The sequence below is a fragment of the Stigmatopora argus genome, chromosome 12 (assembly GCF_051989625.1).
Source record: "Stigmatopora argus isolate UIUO_Sarg chromosome 12, RoL_Sarg_1.0, whole genome shotgun sequence".
Lineage (NCBI taxonomy): Eukaryota > Metazoa > Chordata > Actinopteri > Syngnathiformes > Syngnathidae > Stigmatopora > Stigmatopora argus.
The window spans coordinates 65,913-83,412 of NC_135398.1; the positions used below are offsets into that span (position 1 = coordinate 65,913).

At 51.4% G+C, this 17,500-nt stretch overlaps 1 protein-coding gene across 3 annotated transcripts in view; it reads left to right on the plus strand.

Moving 5' to 3' along the window:
• The first annotated feature begins 1,834 nt into the window (after window positions 1–1,834).
• The window catches only part of LOC144086103 (receptor-interacting serine/threonine-protein kinase 2-like), an 18,608-nt gene continuing 2,942 nt past the window's right edge, over window positions 1,835–17,500 (plus strand). For 2 of the 3 annotated variants that reach the window (XR_013304343.1, XM_077615903.1), the window contains exons 1-7: window positions 1,835–1,894; window positions 1,993–2,607; window positions 3,139–3,771; window positions 4,298–4,505; window positions 14,398–14,447; window positions 14,537–14,698; window positions 14,897–14,982. Coding sequence is in view for 1 of the 3 variants with exons in the window: in XM_077615903.1 (XP_077472029.1) it covers window positions 14,411–14,447; window positions 14,537–14,698; window positions 14,897–14,982 (285 nt within the window). In the remaining 2 variants the exon portion in view is untranslated. Of the gene's footprint in view, window positions 1,895–1,992; window positions 2,608–3,138; window positions 3,772–4,297; window positions 4,506–5,541; window positions 7,041–14,397; window positions 14,448–14,536; window positions 14,699–14,896; window positions 14,983–17,500 lie in introns of those variants that run through there. The other variant, XR_013304344.1, reaches the window with a different exon arrangement.

The window sequence follows — 17,500 nt, forward strand, 5'->3', positions numbered from 1 at the left end:
CCATCTCCTCCTCCTCCTCCATCTCCTCTCCTCCATCTCCTCCTCCTCCATCTCCTCCTCCTCCATCTCCTCCTCCTCCATCTCCTCCTCCTCCTCTTCCTCCTCCTCTTCCTCCTCCTCCTCTTCCTCCTCCTCCTCCTCTTCCTCCATCTCCTCTCTTCCTCCATCTCCTCTCCTCCTCCATCTCCTCCTCCTCTCCTCCATCTCCTCCTCCTCCTCCATCTCCTCCTCCTCCTCCATCTCCTCCTCCTCCTCCATCTCCCCCTCCTCCTCCATCTCCTCCCTCCATCTCCTCCTCCTCCTCCCATCTCCTCCTCCTCCTCCTCCATCTCCTCCATCTCCTCCTCCTCCTCCTCCTCCTCCCCCCTCCTCCCCTCCTCCATCTCCTCCTCCTCCATCTCCTCCTCCTCCTCCTCCATCTCCTCCTCCTCCTCCATCTCCTCCTCCTCCTCCATCTCCTCCTCCTCCATCTCCTCCTCCTCCTCCTCCATCTCCTCCTCCATCTCCTCCTCCATCTCCTCTCCTCCTCCTCCATCTCCTCCTCCATCTCCTCCTCCTCCTCCTCCATCTCCTCCATCTCCTCCTCTTCCTCCTCCTCCATCTCCTCCTCCTCCATCTCCTCCTCCTCCTCCTCCATCTCCTCCTCCTCCTCCATCTCCTCCTCCTCCTCCATCTCCTCCTCCATCTCCTCCTCCTCCCTCCTCCTCCTCCTCCTCCATCTCCTCCTCCTCCATCTCCTCCTCCTCCTCCATCTCCTTCTCCTCCTCCATCTCCTCCTCCTCCCCCCATCTCCTCCTCCATCTCCTCCTCCTCCTCCTCCTCCATATCCTCCTCCATATCCTCCTCCATCTCCTCCTCCTCCTCCATCTCCTCCTCCTCCATCTCCTCCTCCTCCTCCATCTCCTCCTCCTCCTCCATCTCCTCCTCCTCCATCTCCTCCTCCTCCATCTCCTCCTCCTCCATCTCCTCCTCCTCCATCTCCTCCTCCTCCTCTTCCTCCTCCTCTTCCTCCTCCTCCTCTTCCTCCTCCTCCTCCTCTTCCTCCATCTCCTCCTCTTCCTCCATCTCCTCCTCCTCCTCCATCTCCTCCTCCTCCTCCTCCATCTCCTCCTCCTCCTCCATCTCCTCCTCCTCCTCCATCTCCTCCTCCTCCTCCATCTCCCCCTCCTCCTCCATCTCCCCCTCCATCTCCTCCTCCATCTCCTCCTCCATCTCCTCCTCCTCCTCCTCCATCTCCTCCATCTCCTCCTCCTCCTCCTCCTCCTCCCCCCCTCCTCCCCCTCCTCCATCTCCTCCTCCTCCATCTCCTCCTCCTCCTCCTCCATCTCCTCCTCCTCCTCCATCTCCTCCTCCTCCTCCATCTCCTCCTCCTCCATCTCCTCCTCCTCCTCCTCCATCTCCTCCTCCTCCATCTCCTCCTCCATCTCCTTCTCCTCCTCCTCCATCTCCTCCTCCATCTCCTCCTCCTCCTCCTCCATCTCCTCCATCTCCTCCTCTTCCTCCTCCTCCATTTCCTCCTCCTCCATCTCCTCCTCCTCCTCCTCCTCCTCCTCCATCTCCTCCATCTCCATCCCCAGACTTCTCAATTGAAAGAAGGCATTTGTTCAAAAAATCCTCTTTTTTTTTTTCAAACAAGCGGCGGCCTCCTTTTGACGTCGGCGCGTTTACCCCGCAGGCCGTCGAGACGTCGCGACGGAGCCAGAAGAGCGGCGGGGAGGCCGAAGACGGCCGGCAGGTCGGTGTGGCGAGCGATCGTCCTCCCGTAGCGCCCGGGTCGCTCTCGTCGCCGCTAAAGTATGGCGGCCGACCTTGACGGGAGATCTCGTCTTCCTCTCAGGAACGCTACATTCGCTTCCGGGCGCCCTGACCAGCAGCAACGTGGCGCCTTCTCAGGGTAACTGATGGACGGACGGACTTGAGGGAGGGAGGGGGCTGTTTGTGACCCGCAATCCATCAAGGCGACCATGGGCCACTTTGTTGTCTCCACTACAGATGGCGCTAATTTGTCTTTTGCCTGGCTGGCGGCGCCGGATCTGCCCCGCTCTCTGAAGGACCCGGCCCCTCTACCCGCCTCCGAGGTCCGGGCGCCACCTGGCTCTCCGGAGGACCCGGGCCAACCACCCTCCGAGGTCCACGCGCCACCGCAGACCCTCACGCTGGACGCCAGTTGGACAAAAGCGCCAACTGCATTTTTAGCTTCGGGGCGATCGGCTTGTTGAATTTGGGGGCGGAAAAAAAAGGACCCGGCGGCCATTTTGGGCAGGGCGTGCGTCGTGGGCGAGAATTTCCACCGCTCGGCATCGGCCAGTTATTTCTAGAGCACTTTAGCGGGGGAAATGTCAACCATGTGGGTTTGTTCTAGAGGCTGTGCCGCTGCCGCCGCCGCCACCACCGCCACCACCGCCACCACCGCCACCACCGCCACCACCGCCCCCTTCGTCCTGGAACGGTCCGGTGGGCGAGTGGATGTCGACGCGACGAGAGGAGATCGTGGCGCAGATGACGGAAGCCTGCCTGAACCAGAGCTTGGACGCCCTGCTGGCCCGCTCCATGCGGATTCGCGAGGATTACGAGCTGGTGGTCAACCGGACCACGCGCGCCGCCAAGGTGCGTTTGAACGCCGGCACTTGGGATTAAACGGGGGCAGACTGCCAGGCATTGAGGCCCCGATAAATTCACCATTCCACGTGTGGGTGCATTGGATTGGATTGGATTGGATAACTATATTCATCCCGTATTCCCGATGACTTTTTCTTTTTTGGGCTCCTTTTTCATGTCCCGATAGCGCGTAGAGAAGAGATGCTTCAATGAGCAGAGCAGAACCTTGTTTTATTTGACTGAAAAAGCCTTGTTGGATGCATGGATTGCATTTTTATTCATGCACACACACAAACACACGCACGCACACAGACGCACACACGCGCACACACACACATACACGCACACACACACACGCACACACGCACACACGCACACACGCACACACGCACACACGCACACACACGCATCAGGTCATTAGACACTTGATTTTATTGTCTGGGCCTCAGCTGAGACCAATGTAGTAGTATTGTAGTAGTATTTGTTTTGTTTGGAGGGCGTCTAACTTACTTCATAAGAGCATTTCTCTCCCTCATCCAGGCAGCTCTGCTGGATCTGCCAAGCCTTGATCTGCTCCACGAGCGTTCCGTACACATCTTGGCATGGGATGCCGAACAACCTGCGTGCGAGCCGTCCCCATCCCCCAAAAATGGTCTTTCCTTCAATCACTCCAATACTCAAAACGGACAAAGTTAAGCGAGACAAGAACGAAACGGGCAAAGAATCGCTTGGCCACGAACTGGGCGACGCCTTCACGCTAAAATGCATTTTGTAGGCTTTTGGTCAGGCATTGGATCCACTTTTGGTCACGTGACCCTTTCGGGGATGGTCCACGTGTCCAAGTGTGACGAGCCATCAACAATACGGAATGGACACTTTGAATTGAAAGAAGGCTTTTAAAAGAAAAGATCATGCTCTCTCTTACCACTTGATCTTGCATTGGGCCGTGCCGAAGGCCAGCGAGACGGCGCTCAGCGTTGCCCCCGCGACCACGGCCAGCCAAAGAAAAGTCGACGCCCGCTTGGGCTCCATGGCCAACCAAGAGAGGAGAAGGAGGAACGATCGATGGACTGAGCGTCAGCTCTGACTGACCACGGAATGACCGAAGGAGCGAGCGACTCCCACTCCAAGAGTGCCTTCTAAATCCATTGGCCTTGCTTGGGACCGTATCAAGTGAGTACACACAAGGCTTTTATTGCGTCCAACAAAAAAATATCCATGTACGTAGTATAGGCCTTTTCTTAAAAAAAACACCAACTACAGTAATGTATTTTTCCTTAAAAAACAACCATGGGCGCACCGTAGGGCACTTTTTCCCCCCCCCAAAAAAAAAGACCATGTATAAGGAAGGCTCTTTTTCATAAAAAATGACCATGTATAGTAAGGCTTTTTTCGTAAAATTCGAAATAGTATAGTAAGGCTTTTTTTCTTTAAAAAACGACATAGTATAGAAAGGATTTTTTCTTAAAAAACGACATACTATAGTAAGTCTTTTTTTCTTTAAAAAAAAATGACAGTATAGTAAGGCTTTTTTTCTTTCAAAAACAATATAGTATAGTAGGGCTTTTCTCTTAAAAAAACGACATAGTATAGTAAGGCTTTTTTTTGTTAAAAAATGACCATGTATACGGTTTATTGCTCTTTATGTCTGTCAAGTCAACTAAGCGGAAGATACGTCTGCCCTCTTCCACACCAACAGGGGGCAGAAAAAACCCAATCAGACTAAACTCTCCATGCTTCCTGCCTGAGGTCATAGCTCATAACCAGTATGAGATCAGTAGTCTAGCCTTGAAAGTACAAGACAAGACAGGCAACCATGGAATCAAGGAATCAAGGAAGCAAGGAAGCAAAGAAGCAAAGAAGCAAAGAAGCAAAGATACCCTTCAGTTCCCAATCATACGCAACTGGTAGGATCAAATTTAAGTACCACTTTGATTCCAGCTGATTGATGCTCCGTTTGTTTCTCACAACCATAAATTGTATAAGTGGCATTGTTTGTGCTTTCCTTTCACTTGGATGACTCTTACTATCAATCTCTGTCAAGTGAATATCAGTATTCATTGACTCAATCAGTTCATATAACAATTGACTTGCACTTCCTTCCACTCTATCATTTGAACACCCTTCTATATTTCTGTAGTAAATTGAAGATGTTACGAGTAAACTCAAGAGCAACACTTTGTTCAACATAATAGTAACTTGAAACTTGAATGATGTCACATGCTTCCTTCTTTAAGCTTTTCAACCTAATCCTTTCCTATCACCACAAATTTCAATAAAATGAGAAAAGAATTTGAGTTGTTCATGCTGTGAGAAGATCGGGGCCTTTTTCAAGTGGGGCCAAAAAAAAAATTGAAGGAAGTACACAACAATTGGACAATGTCAAAGTCACCAATATACACTCTTTTTCCAGCTGGAATACTGCCTCATGGACCACTGGCTTTCAAGTCTCCAAAAACCTGGGTTAGGATTAGGGTTAGTGCCAGGGTGGGAACTTTTGAAATCAAGTGGAATCAGGAATGGTCAAGGTCAACCACGGGAGCCTAAACAGCAAAACCCCACCCTAACCCTTCCCGAGGAGAAGGGAGGGTCCGTATCTTTGGAGCCCGACGGGGATAACCGGATGACCACCGAGAATTTCTGCCGCTGGCACTTTTTTTTTCCTTCTAAACCAGGGGTGGGGAACCTATGGCTCGGGAGCCACATGTGGCTCTTTTGATAGGTGCATCTGGCTCGTTGCAAACCTGTGAGCTAAAATATGGAATTTGCTAGTGACAGAACTGAGATATTACATCTAGAACTGCTTTCATCTTCATTTTTGGGGGGCAGTAGACTCTTCTGGAATGCATCCTCTCATTGATTAGCAAAAGCATAAGAATCTTTTAAAAAATATTCATTTTTTTCCACTTTAAAAGTGGTGAAATTACCCCAAAAAATTGAAAAGGCACTCGTTTACATGTATGTATTTTGACTTTTAAATTCGTAGTCTGGCTCACAAGGAATAACATTGGAAAATAGGAATTGTTTGTGGCTCTCTTCGTCAAAAAGGTTCCCCACCCCTGCGCTAAGCCATTTCAAAAAGCTGCGACGACCCCGGGCGGGGGTGGCCAACCAAATACATGCGCTCTTTTCCTGGGCTTTTAGCAAGCCCAGCCGTGTCTGTTATTTTTCCAAGAAGAGGAGTCAAAGATGACGGTAAACCCGGTCGGTCCGGCAAAGTGGTTCCGAGACCAGCATTAAGGTTGACCTGAAAAGGAAGCACGGTCGTGGCCGGAGCCCTATCGGACCACTCCAGATTTGGCGTGGATTTGAAAGCGGCACAAAAAAAAAAAGAAGCACGTTGGCACACAAGTTCTCTTTGCACTTTTCAACCCCCAAAACAAAAGAAAAGAAAAATGACACCAAGTAAAGACAAAGTACGTATATGATATTTTGCAGCTCCCGCGTGTTCCGAGAGGCCTCGGTAAAGATGATTTTCTCCCTTTTTGGCATCTCATCGGAGATTTCTTAAGCTTAAGTATCAAAAGGAGCGACTGTCGCAAACCTTGGGTTGGAGTGTTTTTTTTTTCTTTCTTTCCCCACTTGAGGGGATTACAGGGCTCTCTTCTCCTCATTGGTTTAGCAGCCCAACGTGACTTTGGAGCAGAAACGAGCGCTGCGCTTGCTGGCTTTCTTCTCTTCACTTGTCCTCTGCGCAGGCAACAGCTAGACGTAGCTTCTCTCTCCGTCGTCTTTCTCTTTCTACCGTTTGGGTCCGGAGGCCACTGGAGCACGCGCCGGAGCCCGCAAATGGCCAAAGCTTCGGAGCACGTCAAGAGACCCTCCCATGAACGTCTTCATGGTGTGGTCCAGGGGACAACGGCGCCAGGTGGCCCGGGACGGGAGCACCCCGAGAGGCACAACTCGGAAATGGGCAAGCGACTGGGCGCCGAGTGGAAGAAGCTGGGCCACGGCGAGAAGCGCCCTTACATGGACGAGGCCGAGAGGCTCCGCGACCGCCACCTTCGAGAACACCCGGACTACAAGTACGGGCCCCGCCGCAAAGTCAGGGCGGAGGCACCGGCGGGGCTTTTGCTGCGCTTCTAGGCCGAGGAGGCGACTTTGGCGACCTGGACGAAAGCCACGGGCTGGACAAAAGGCCCACCCTCCCGGCGCCTCACCACCAGCGGATGGCCCAGTTCCAGTGGCCGGCCTTCGGGGGGGGGGGGTCTTGCTTGGTCCCCCGCCCGGCTGTGCCCGCAGGTGGCGGCTTATATTCTCCTCCCGGCCGCTGCCTGGGCGAGTAAGAGCGGCGCCGGGAAAAAAATAAGCATCAGCTTCATTAGCGGCGGCTATCCGCTCTGGACGGAGGAGCCCGCCGGCGGGCCGTCTTTCTACTCGGCCGCCCCGGCAGAGTCATTTGGATGTTGCATTTTAGTAAGCCAGAAGTGCCACGGGTTTTGGTAAGATTTGGCCAAAAAACAACAACAACAACAAAAAACCTCCCCAATTTTCACCCGCACACCTCCAGGATGGCCCCGGCATAGAGCTGCACGCAGGTGGAAAAAAAAAGACCGGCTCATCGTTGATGCTTTTCCCTCCAAGTCATCCAGCCCCAACCGAGCTGACTGACAAAGTTGAAGGAGCGGGGGTTGGGCTGTGTGAAGCACCTGACGCCAATCCACTGTTTGCACTTGTAGGACGCTAGTATTGTGGAAAGCTTTGCTCTTTCGACGTTGAAACCAAAGCACTCACTTTTGGCCTTTTTTTGTTTGCCCAGCCCTGTTAAATAAATGCCTAGTCTTAAGGGATGCTATGTCTTCCTTCATATGTCCAATGCTTCAATTTCTTTGAGGCGCTCACTCGCTCTTCAATGGTCAAAAGTTTGCGCTTTGATGGCCATGTTTGAAATAAGTTTTAAAAAACGTATTGAACTGGCTTTTGACAGTTTATACCAGGCAGGGTGGCTTTGCAAAGCCATCCGCCACATACATAGGCGACGAGGTTGAATCGACGGGGGTTGGGCCGCTGTGGGTGGGTGGGGAGCGAGTAGCTTTTGGTTCAAGTCATCCAGCACCAAACGAGCTGGCAAAGTTGAACCAGTGGGGGTTGGGCAAGAGAAGCAGCTGACAGCAATCCACTGATTGCACCCGTAGGACACTAGTACTGTGGAAAGCTTTGCTCTTTCGACGTTGAAAGCAAAGCACTCACTCTGGCCCTTTATTTAGTTTGCCCAGCCCTGTTAAATAAATGCCTAGTCTTATGGGACGTTATGTCTTTCATATATGTCCAATACTTCAATTTCTTTGAGGCACTCGCTCGCTCTTCAATGGTCAAAAGTTCATGCTTTGATGGCCCATGTTTATAATAGGTTAAAAAAAAATCTGGAACTGGCTTTTGACAGTTTATACCAAGCAGGGGTGGCTTTGCAAAGGTGACAAAGGCACATACATAGGTGAAAAAGTTGAATCAACGGGGGTTGGGCCAACGTGGGTGGGTGAGTGGGGAGCGAGTAGCTTTTCGTTCAAGTCAGCCAGCACCGAACGAGTTGACTGGCAAAGTTGAAGCAGCGGGGGTTGGGCTGTGTGAAGCAGCTGACTCCAATCCACTGATTACACTCGCAGGACACTAGTATTGCAGAAAGTTTCTTCTTTAGAAGTTGAAACCAAAGCACTCACTTTTGGCCTTTTTTTAGTCTGCCCAGCCCTGTTAAATAAATGCCTAGTCTTATGGGACGTTACGTCTTCTTTCATATGTCCAATGCTTCAATTCCTTCGAGGCACTCGCTCGCTTATCAATGGAAAAAAGTTTGCACTGTGATGGCCCACGTTTGAAATAGGTCAAAAAGTCTTGAACTGGCTTTTGACAGTTTATACCAGGCAGGGAGGGGTGGCTTTGCAAAGGTGACAAAGGCACATACATAGGTGACGAAGTTGAATCAACGGGGGTTGGGCCAACGTGTGTGGGTGGGTGGGTTTAGCGAGTAGCTTTTCCTTTAAGTCAGACATGTCCAAAGTCCGGCCCCCGGGCCAATTGCGGCCTGTGGACAAATTTTTACCGGCCCGCAGCCTCTATCATGAAATCAATAATATGTGGCCCGCCAGCACTGTTGACCACAGTATAAAATACATGTGTATAAAAAGCTATTTTTCTTTTCACCAGAAGATGGCAGTAGCCCTGTGGCCGCACTCTGGCCGCCGTGACGTGTCGTTTTCAGCCCAGCCCATTTCTAACATGGCGTCTGTAAACAAAAAAAGGAAAGTTGACCGCGAGTGCCGCCGCTTCCAGGACAAGTGGAAATTTGAGTATTTTTTCACTGAAATACGAAACAACTGTGTCTGGCTAATTTGCCAAGAGACTGTGGCTGTTTTCAAGGAATTCAACATCAAGAGGCACTACCAGACGAAACATGCTAGCTACGACAAGCTAACTGGGAACAAACGCGGTGAAAAAGTGAAGCAACTGGAAGCTGTTTTAACGGCACAGCAAAGCTTTTTCACAAGAGTCCGTGAGTCAAATGAAAATGCCACAAAGGCAAGCTACGAAGTGGTGGCAACGCTGATTGCAAAGCACTGCAAACCTTTCACTGAGGGTGAATTTATTAAAGACTGTGTAATGAAAATGGTTGAGAAAATTTGTCCCGCGAAGAAGCAAGAGTTTGCCAATATTTGCCTGGCTCGTAATACTGTGGTACGGAGAATTGAAGACGTTTCATTAGATATTAAGAGACAGTTAGAGGCAAAAGGAACTGCGTTTGACTTTTTCTCGTTAGCGTGTGATGAGAGCACGGATGCGTCCGACACCGCTCAGTTACTGATCTTTTTAAGAGGAGTGGACAATGACATGAACGTGAGTGAAGAGCTTCTGGACCTCCAGAGTCTGAAGGGCCAAACAAGAGGAACGGATTTATTTGTTTCTGTTTGTTCCACCGTAGATGACATGAAACTACAGTGGAATAAAGTCACCGGGATTATTACGGACGGCGCACCTGCCATGGCTGGCGAGCGGAGTGGATTATCAAGCCTTGTCTGTAACAAAGTCAGGGAAGAAGGAGGCAGCGCTATTAAACTCCACTGTATATTATTCATCAAGAAGTTCTCTGTGCCAAATATATGAAATATGATAATGTTATGAAACCGGTGATAAAGACTATTAATTATATTCGCTCCAAAGCGCTGTGCCACCGCCAGTTTCAACAGTTTCTTCTCGACATCCAGGCTGAATACGGAGATGTTTTGTATCACACCGACGTAAGGTGGCTCAGTCGGGGGTCTGCGCTGCAGCGCTTCTTCTCTCTCAGGGAGGAAATTGGACAATTCTTGACTAAAAAGGGACAACCCATGCCACAATTAAATGATCCTGTTTGGCTGGCTGATTTGGGATTTTTAGTTGACATAACGCGACATCTGAATGCGCTGAACACAAGCCTTCAAGGGCAAAATGCAGTGGTAAGCCAACTGTATTCACACATCAAAGCCTTTCGGACCAAGCTGCTACTTTTCCAAAGACACCTGTCACAGGCGCAGCCCAATACCGCACATTTCCCGTCGCTGCAGGAAATTGTGACCAGTTTCCCACAGATCAATATCAGTGTGCGCAAATGACAAAGTATGCAGCAGACATCTCATCTCTGGTTGAGGAGTTTCAGCAGCGCTTTCGGGACTTTGCAGCTATTGAAAAGGAGATCACGCTTTTTTCCTCTCCTTTCTCCGTGGACCCTGATGACGTTCCAGACCACCTGCAACTGGAGCTCATTGAGCTGCAGTGTGACGCCGAGCATCGCAGTCGGCACCAACAGCTCCCTCTTGTCAACTTCTACCGCCAGCTGGATGAAGGCAGGTTCCAAGCAATTCGGACATTTGCTAAGAAAATGCTGAGCTTGTTTGGCTCCACATACATGTGCGAGAAGACATTCTCCGTTATGAACATTAACAAGAGCCGCATGAGGACGAGACTGAGTGACTCTCACCTCGTTAATGCTTTTCCCTCCAAGTCATACAGCCCCAACCGAGCTGACTGACAGAGTTGAAGGAGCGGGGGTTGGGCAAGAGAAGCACCTGACGCCAATCCACTGTTTGCACTTGTAGGACGCTAGTATTGTGGAAAGCTTTGCTCTTTCGACGTTGAAACCAAAGCACTCACTTTTGGCCTTTTTTTGTTTGCCCAGCCCTGTTAAATAATGGCCTAGTCTTAAGGGATGCTATGTCTTCCTTCATATGTCCAATGCTTCAATTTCTTCGAGGCGCTCGCTCGCTCTTCAATGGTCAAAAGTTCATGCTTTGATGGCCCATGTTTATAATAGGTTAAAAAAAATCTGGAACTGGCTTTTGACAGTTTATACCAAGCAGGGGTGGCTTTGCAAAGGTGACAAAGGCACATACATAGGTGAAAAAGTTGAATCAACGGGGGTTGGGCCAACGTGGGTGGGTGGGGAGCGAGTAGCTTTTCGTTCAAGTCATACAGCATCGATCGAGCTGACTGACAAAGTTGAAGCAGCGGGGGTTGGGCTGTGTGAAGCAGGTGACTCCAATCCACTGATTGCACTCGTAGGACACTAGTATTGTGGAAAGCTTTGCTCTTTCGAGGTTGAAACCAAAGCACTCACTTTTGGCCTTTTTTTAGTCTGCCCAGCCCTGTTAAATAAATGCCTAGTCTTAAGGGATGCTACATTTTCCTTCATATGTCCAATGCTTCAATTTCTTTGAGGCGCTCACTCGCTCTTCAATGGTCAAAAGTTCACGCTTTGATGGCCATGTTTGAAATAAGTTTTAAAAAATGTATTGAACTGGCTTTTGACAGTTTATACCAGGCTTTGCAAAGCCATCCGCCATATACATAGGCGACGAAGTTGAATCAATGGGGGTTGGGCCGCTGTGGGTGGGGAGCCAGTAGCTTTTGGTTCAATTCATCCAGCACCGAACGAGCTGGCCATGTTGAAGCAGCGGGGGTTGAGCAAGAGGAGCAGCTGACGGCAATCCACTGATTGCACTCGCAGGACGCTAGTATTGTGGAAAGCTTTGCTCTTTCGAGGTTGAAACCAAAGCACTCACTTTTGGCCTTTTTTTGTTTGCCCAGCCCTGTTAAATAAATGCCTAGTCTTATGGGACGTTACGTCTTCTTTCATATATGTCCAATGCTTCAATTTCTTTGAGGCGCTCACTCGCTCTTCAATGGTCAAAAGTTCACGCTTTGATGGCCATGTTTGAAATAAGTTTTAAAAAATGTATTGAACTGGCTTTTGACAGTTTATACCAGGCTTTGCAAAGCCATCCGCCATATACATAGGCGACGAAGTTGAATCAATGGGGGTTGGGCCGCTGTGGGTGGGGAGCGAGTAGCTTTTGGTTCAAGTCATCCAGGACCGAACGAGCTGGCAAAGTTGAAGCAGCGGGGGTTGAGCAAGAGAAGCAGCTGACGGCAATCCACTGATTGCACTCGCAGGACACTTGTATTGTGGAAAGCTTTGCTCTTTAGAAGTTGAAACCAAAGCACTCACTTTTGGCCTTTTTTTGTTTGCCCAGCCCTGTTAAATAAATGCCTAGTCTTAGGGGATGCTACATATTCCTTCATATGTCCAATGCTTCAATTTCTTTGAGGCGCTCACTCGCTCTTCAATTGTCAAAAGTTTGCGCTTTGATGGCCCATGTTTATAATAGGTTAAAAAAAATCTGGAACTGGCTTTTGACAGTTTATACCAGGCAGGGAGGGGTGGCTTTGCAAAGGTGACAAAGGCACATACATAGGTGAAAAAGTTGAATTGACGGGGGTTGGGCCAACATGGGTGGGTGGGGAGCGAGTAGCTTTTCCTTTAAGTCATACAGCACCAACCGAGTTGACTGGCAAAGTTGAAGCAGCGGGGGTTGGGCTGTGTGAAGCAGCTGACTCCAATCCACTGATTACACTCGCAGGACACTAGTATTGCAGAAAGTTTCCTCTTTAGAAGTTGAAACCAAAGCATTCACTTTTGGCCTTTTTTTAGTCTGCCCAGCCCTGTTAAATAAATGCCTAGTTTTAAGGGATGCTACGTCTTCCTTCATATGTCCAATGCTTTAATTTCTTCGAGGCGCTCGCTCGCTCTTCAATGGACAAAAATTCACGCTTTGATGGCCCATGTTTGAAATAAGTTTTAAAAAACGTATTGAACTGGCTTTTGACAGTTTATACCAGGCAGGGAGGGGTGGCTTTGCAAAGCCATCCACCACATACATAGGTGACGAAGTTGAATCAACGGGGGTTGGGCCAACTTGGGTGGGTGGGTGGGGAGCGAGTAGCTTTTCACTCAAGTCATCCAGAACCGAACGAGCTGGCAAAGTTGAACCAGCGGGGGTTGGGCTGTGTGAAGCAGCTGACTCCAATCCACTGATTACACTCGCAGGACACTAGTATTGCAGAAAGTTTCCTCTTTAGAAGTTGAAACCAAAGCACTCACTTTTGGCCTTTTTTTACTCTGCCCAGCCCTGTTAAATAAATGCCTAGTTTTAAGGGATGCTACGTCTTCCTTCATATGTCCAATGCTTCAATTTCTTTGAGGCGCTCGCTCGCTCTTCAATGGACAAAAGTTCGCGCTTTGATGGCCCATGTTTATAATAGGTTAAAAAAAATCTGGAACTGGCTTTTGACAGTTTATACCAGGCAGGAGGGATGGCTTTGCAAAGCCATCCACCACATACATAGGTGACGAAGTTGAATCAACGGGGGTTGGGCCAACGTGGGTGGGTGGGTGGGGAGTGAGTAGCTTTTCCTTTAAGTCATACAGCACCAACCGAGTTGACTGGCAAAGTTGAACCAGCGGGGGTTGGGCTGTGTGAAGCACCTGACGCCAATCCACTGATTGCACTCATAGGACACTAGTATTGTGGAAAGCTTTGCTCTGTCCAGGTTGAAACCAAAGCTCTCATTCTGGCCCTTTATTTAGTTTGCCCAGCCCTGTTAAATGAATGCCTAGTTTTAATGGATGCTACGTCTTCCTTCATATGTCCAATGCTTCAATTTCTTTGAGGCGCTCACTCGCTCTTCAATGGTCAAAAGTTTGCGCTTTGATAGCCCATGTTTGAAATAGTTTTTAAAAAAGTCTTGAACTGGCTTTGACAGTTTACACCAGGCAGCTTTTCATTTTCGAGGCCACCCGGCACGACATAGCTAACAAAATTGAATCAACGGGGGTTGGGCCGCTGTGGGTGAGGAGGGGGGAGCTTTTGGTTCAAGATATCCATCACCGACCGACCGACCGACCGAGCTGACTCACTCGTAGGACACTAGTATTGTGGAAAGCTTTGCTCTTTGGCGGTTGGAACCAAAGCACCCCTGCCCGCACCCACTTGCCCCCCCCCCCCCCCCCCCAAGCCAGCAGGAGGCGAGACTAGAATGCCCTTAAAACGTCAGGAATTGACTGCAAAAAATGACAAAGTGACCTTTAACCTCCTAAGACCCAGACTCTTGCAAGGCATGCATTTGTATTTTCTCTTTGATAGTTGGGCGAATTGGGACCGGGTGAGTGTAAAAAGAAAGAATGATCTTTTTACATGAGGTCCTTTCTGAGGAAAATGATGTCCACATCATAAGCGGACGCCAGGCCCTTGGAGTCCAAAATGTAACATTGTAGTCTTGCGACAACCAAAAATATGACAGGTGGACGCCAGGTCCGAGGAGGTTAAACGCCCCCAAATGAAGTGAAGTGACCAGTAGTGACCCAAAATGAGACTCTGGGGGAGTGCACTGACTCCATTTTTTGGCGTGTGTGTGCCAAAATGGCATTTTCTATTTCCCGACATGGCTACTTTTGTTCACCAATCTCCTTATTTTGTCTCTCTCCCTCCCTAGTTACGCCATCATCATGTGGGAGGTACTCTCCCGGCAAATTCCGTACGATGGTAAAACGTAGTCGCCGTGGTACAAAGGTGGCGTATTTTTTTCTTTCTTCCTAACTAACCTGAGCGGCGTGGCTTTTTGTGTTCATCAGAAGTGAGCAACCCCATGAAAATCATGTTCAACGTGCTTCGCGGGATGCGCCCCGACACCGGCCCGGACAGCCTTTCCCGGCAGATACCCGGCAGGGACACGCTGGTGTGCTTGATGACGTGCGGCTGGACCGCAAATACTGACCAGAGGCCTTCCTTCCTCGGTAAGTGGACGTGGGCAGGTCGGTGGGCAGGTCGGTGGGCAGGTCGGTGGGCAGGTCGGTGGGGAGGCCGGCGGTGAGGCTGGCCCGCCGGCCGGCCAAAAGCTTCATTCCCACCCCCCAATTTGGACTTGCCGTTTAGCCACGAACGCTTTGGGCTCTGACGCGAGGCCTCCTCGTTCCGTTTGACCGCTCTTTCAGAGTGTCTGCTTGAACTGGAGCCCATGGTGATGAAGTACACCGAAATCGACTTCCTGGTGGCGGTGCTCCAGATTAAGAAGTCCAGGGTGAGAGTTGATTCTTTTTTCTCTTCTTTCTTCCTCTTCCTCTTCTTCCTACTCCTCTTCCTCCTCCATCTCCTCCTCCTCCTCCTCCATCTCCTCCTCCTCCTCCATCTCCTCCTCCTCCTCCATCTCCTCCTCCTCCTCCATCTCCTCCTCCTCCTCCATCTCCTCCTCCTCCTCCATCTCCTCCTCCTCCTCCATCTCCTCCTCCTCCTCCTCCTCCATCTCCTCCTCCATCTCCTCCTCCATCTCCTCCTCCTCCATCTCCTCCTCCATCTCCTCCTCCTCCTCCTCCTCCATCTCCTCCTCCTCCTCCTCCTCCATCTCCTCCTCCTCCATCTCCTCCTCCTCCAGCTCCTCCTCCTCCATCTCCTCCTCCTCCATCTCCTCCTCCTCCATCTCCTCCTCCTCCATCTCCTCCTCCTCCTTCTCCATCTCCTCCTACATCTCCTCCTCCTACTCCATCTCCTCCTCCTCCTCCTCCTACATCTCCTCCTCCTCCTCCATCTCCTCCTCCTCCTCCATCTCCTCCTCCTCCTCCTCCATCTCCTCCTCCTCCTCCACCTCCTCCTCCTCCTCCTCCTCCTCCTCCTCCATCTCCTCCTCCTCCTCCTCCTCCTCCATCTCCTCCTCCTCCATCTCCTCCTCCTCCTCCATCTCCTCCTCCTCCATCTCCTCCTCCTCCATCTCCTCCTCCATCTCCTCCTCCTCCTCCTCCATCTCCTCCTCCTCCTCCTCCTCCTCCTCTATCTCCTCCTCTATCTCCTCCTCCATCTCCTCCTCCTCCTCCTCCATCTCCTCCTCCTCCTCCTCCTCCTCCATCTCCTCCTCCTCCATCTCCTCCTCCTCCAGCTCCTCCTCCTCCATCTCCTCCTCCTCCTCCTCCTCCATCTCCATCTCCTCCTCCTCCATCTCCTCCTCCTCCATCTCCTCCTCCTCCATCTCCTCCTCCTCCTTCTCCATCTCCTCCTACATCTCCTCCTCCTACTCCATCTCCTCCTCCTCCTCCTCCTCCTCCTCCATCTCCTCCATCTCCTCCTCCTCCTCCTCCTCCATCTCCTCCTCCTCCTCCTCCATCTCCTCCTCCTCCTCCTCCATCTCCTCCTCCTCCTCCTCCTCCATCTCCTCCTCCTCCTCCATCTCCTCCTCCTCCTCCATCTCCTCCTCCTCCATCTCCTCCTCCTCCTCCTCCTCCTCCATCTCCTCCTCCTCCTCCATCTCCTCCTCCTCCTCCATCTCCTCCTCCTCCTCCTCCATTTCCTCCTCCTCCTCCATCTCCTCCTCCTCCATCACCATCTCCTCCTCCTCCTCCATCTCCTCCTCCTCCTCCTCCATCTCCTCCTCCTCCTCCATCTCCTCCTCCTCCATCTCCTCCTCCTCCTCCATCTCCTCCTCCTCCTCCATCTCCTCCTCCTCCTCCATCTCCTCCTCCTCCTCCATCTCCTCCTCCATCTCAACATCCTCCTCCTCCTCCTCTATCTCCTCCTCCATCTCCTCCTCCTCCTCTTCCTCCATCTCCTCCTCCCCCTCCTCCTACATCTCCTCCTCCTCCATCTCCTACTCCTCCATCTCCTCCTCCTCCAGCTCCTCCTCCTCCTCCTCCATCTCCTCCTCCTTCATCTCCTCCTCCTCCATCTCCTCCTCCTCCATCTCCTCCTCCTACATCTCCTCCTACTCCATTCCTCCTCCTCCTCCTACTCCATTCCTCCTCCTCCTCCTACTCCATCTCCTCCTCCTCCTCCTCCATCTCCTCCTCCTCCTCCTACTCCATCTCCTCCTCCTCCTCCTCCATCTCCTCCTCCTCCTACTCCATCTCCTTCTCCTCCTCCTCCATCTCCTCCTCCTCCATCTCCTCCTCCTCCTCCTCCATCTCCTCCTCCTCCTCCTCCATCTCCATCTCCTCCTCCATCTCCTCCTCCTCCTCCTCCATCTCCTCCTCCTCCATCTCCTCCTCCTCCATCTCCAGCTCCTCCTCCATCTCCTCCTCCTCCTCCATCTCCTCCTCCTCCTCCTCCTCCATCACCATCACCCTCCTCCTCCTCCTCCACCATCTCCTCCTCCTCCTCCATCTCCTCCTCCTCCTCCATCTCATCCTCCACCTCCACTCCTCCTCCTCCACTCCTCTTCCTCCATCTCCTCCTCCTACTCCTCCATCTCCTCCTCCTCCTCCATCTCCTCCTCCTCCACCTCCTCCATCTCCTCCTCCTCCATCTCCTCCTCCTCCATCTCCTCCTCCTCCATCTCCTCCTCCTCCATCTCCTCCTCCTCCATTCCATCTCCTCCTCCTCCATCTCCTCCTCCTCCATTCCATCTCCTCCTCCTCCTCCTCCATTTCCATCTCCTCCTCCTCCTCCTCCTCCATTTCCATCTCCTCCTCCTCCTCCTCCATTTCCATCTCCTCCTCCTCCTCCATCTCCTCCTCCTCCTCCTCCTCCATCTCCTCCTCCTCCTCCTCCTCCATCTCCTCCTCCTCCTCCTCCATCCCTCCTCCTCCTCCTCCTCCTCCTCCTCCTCCATCTCC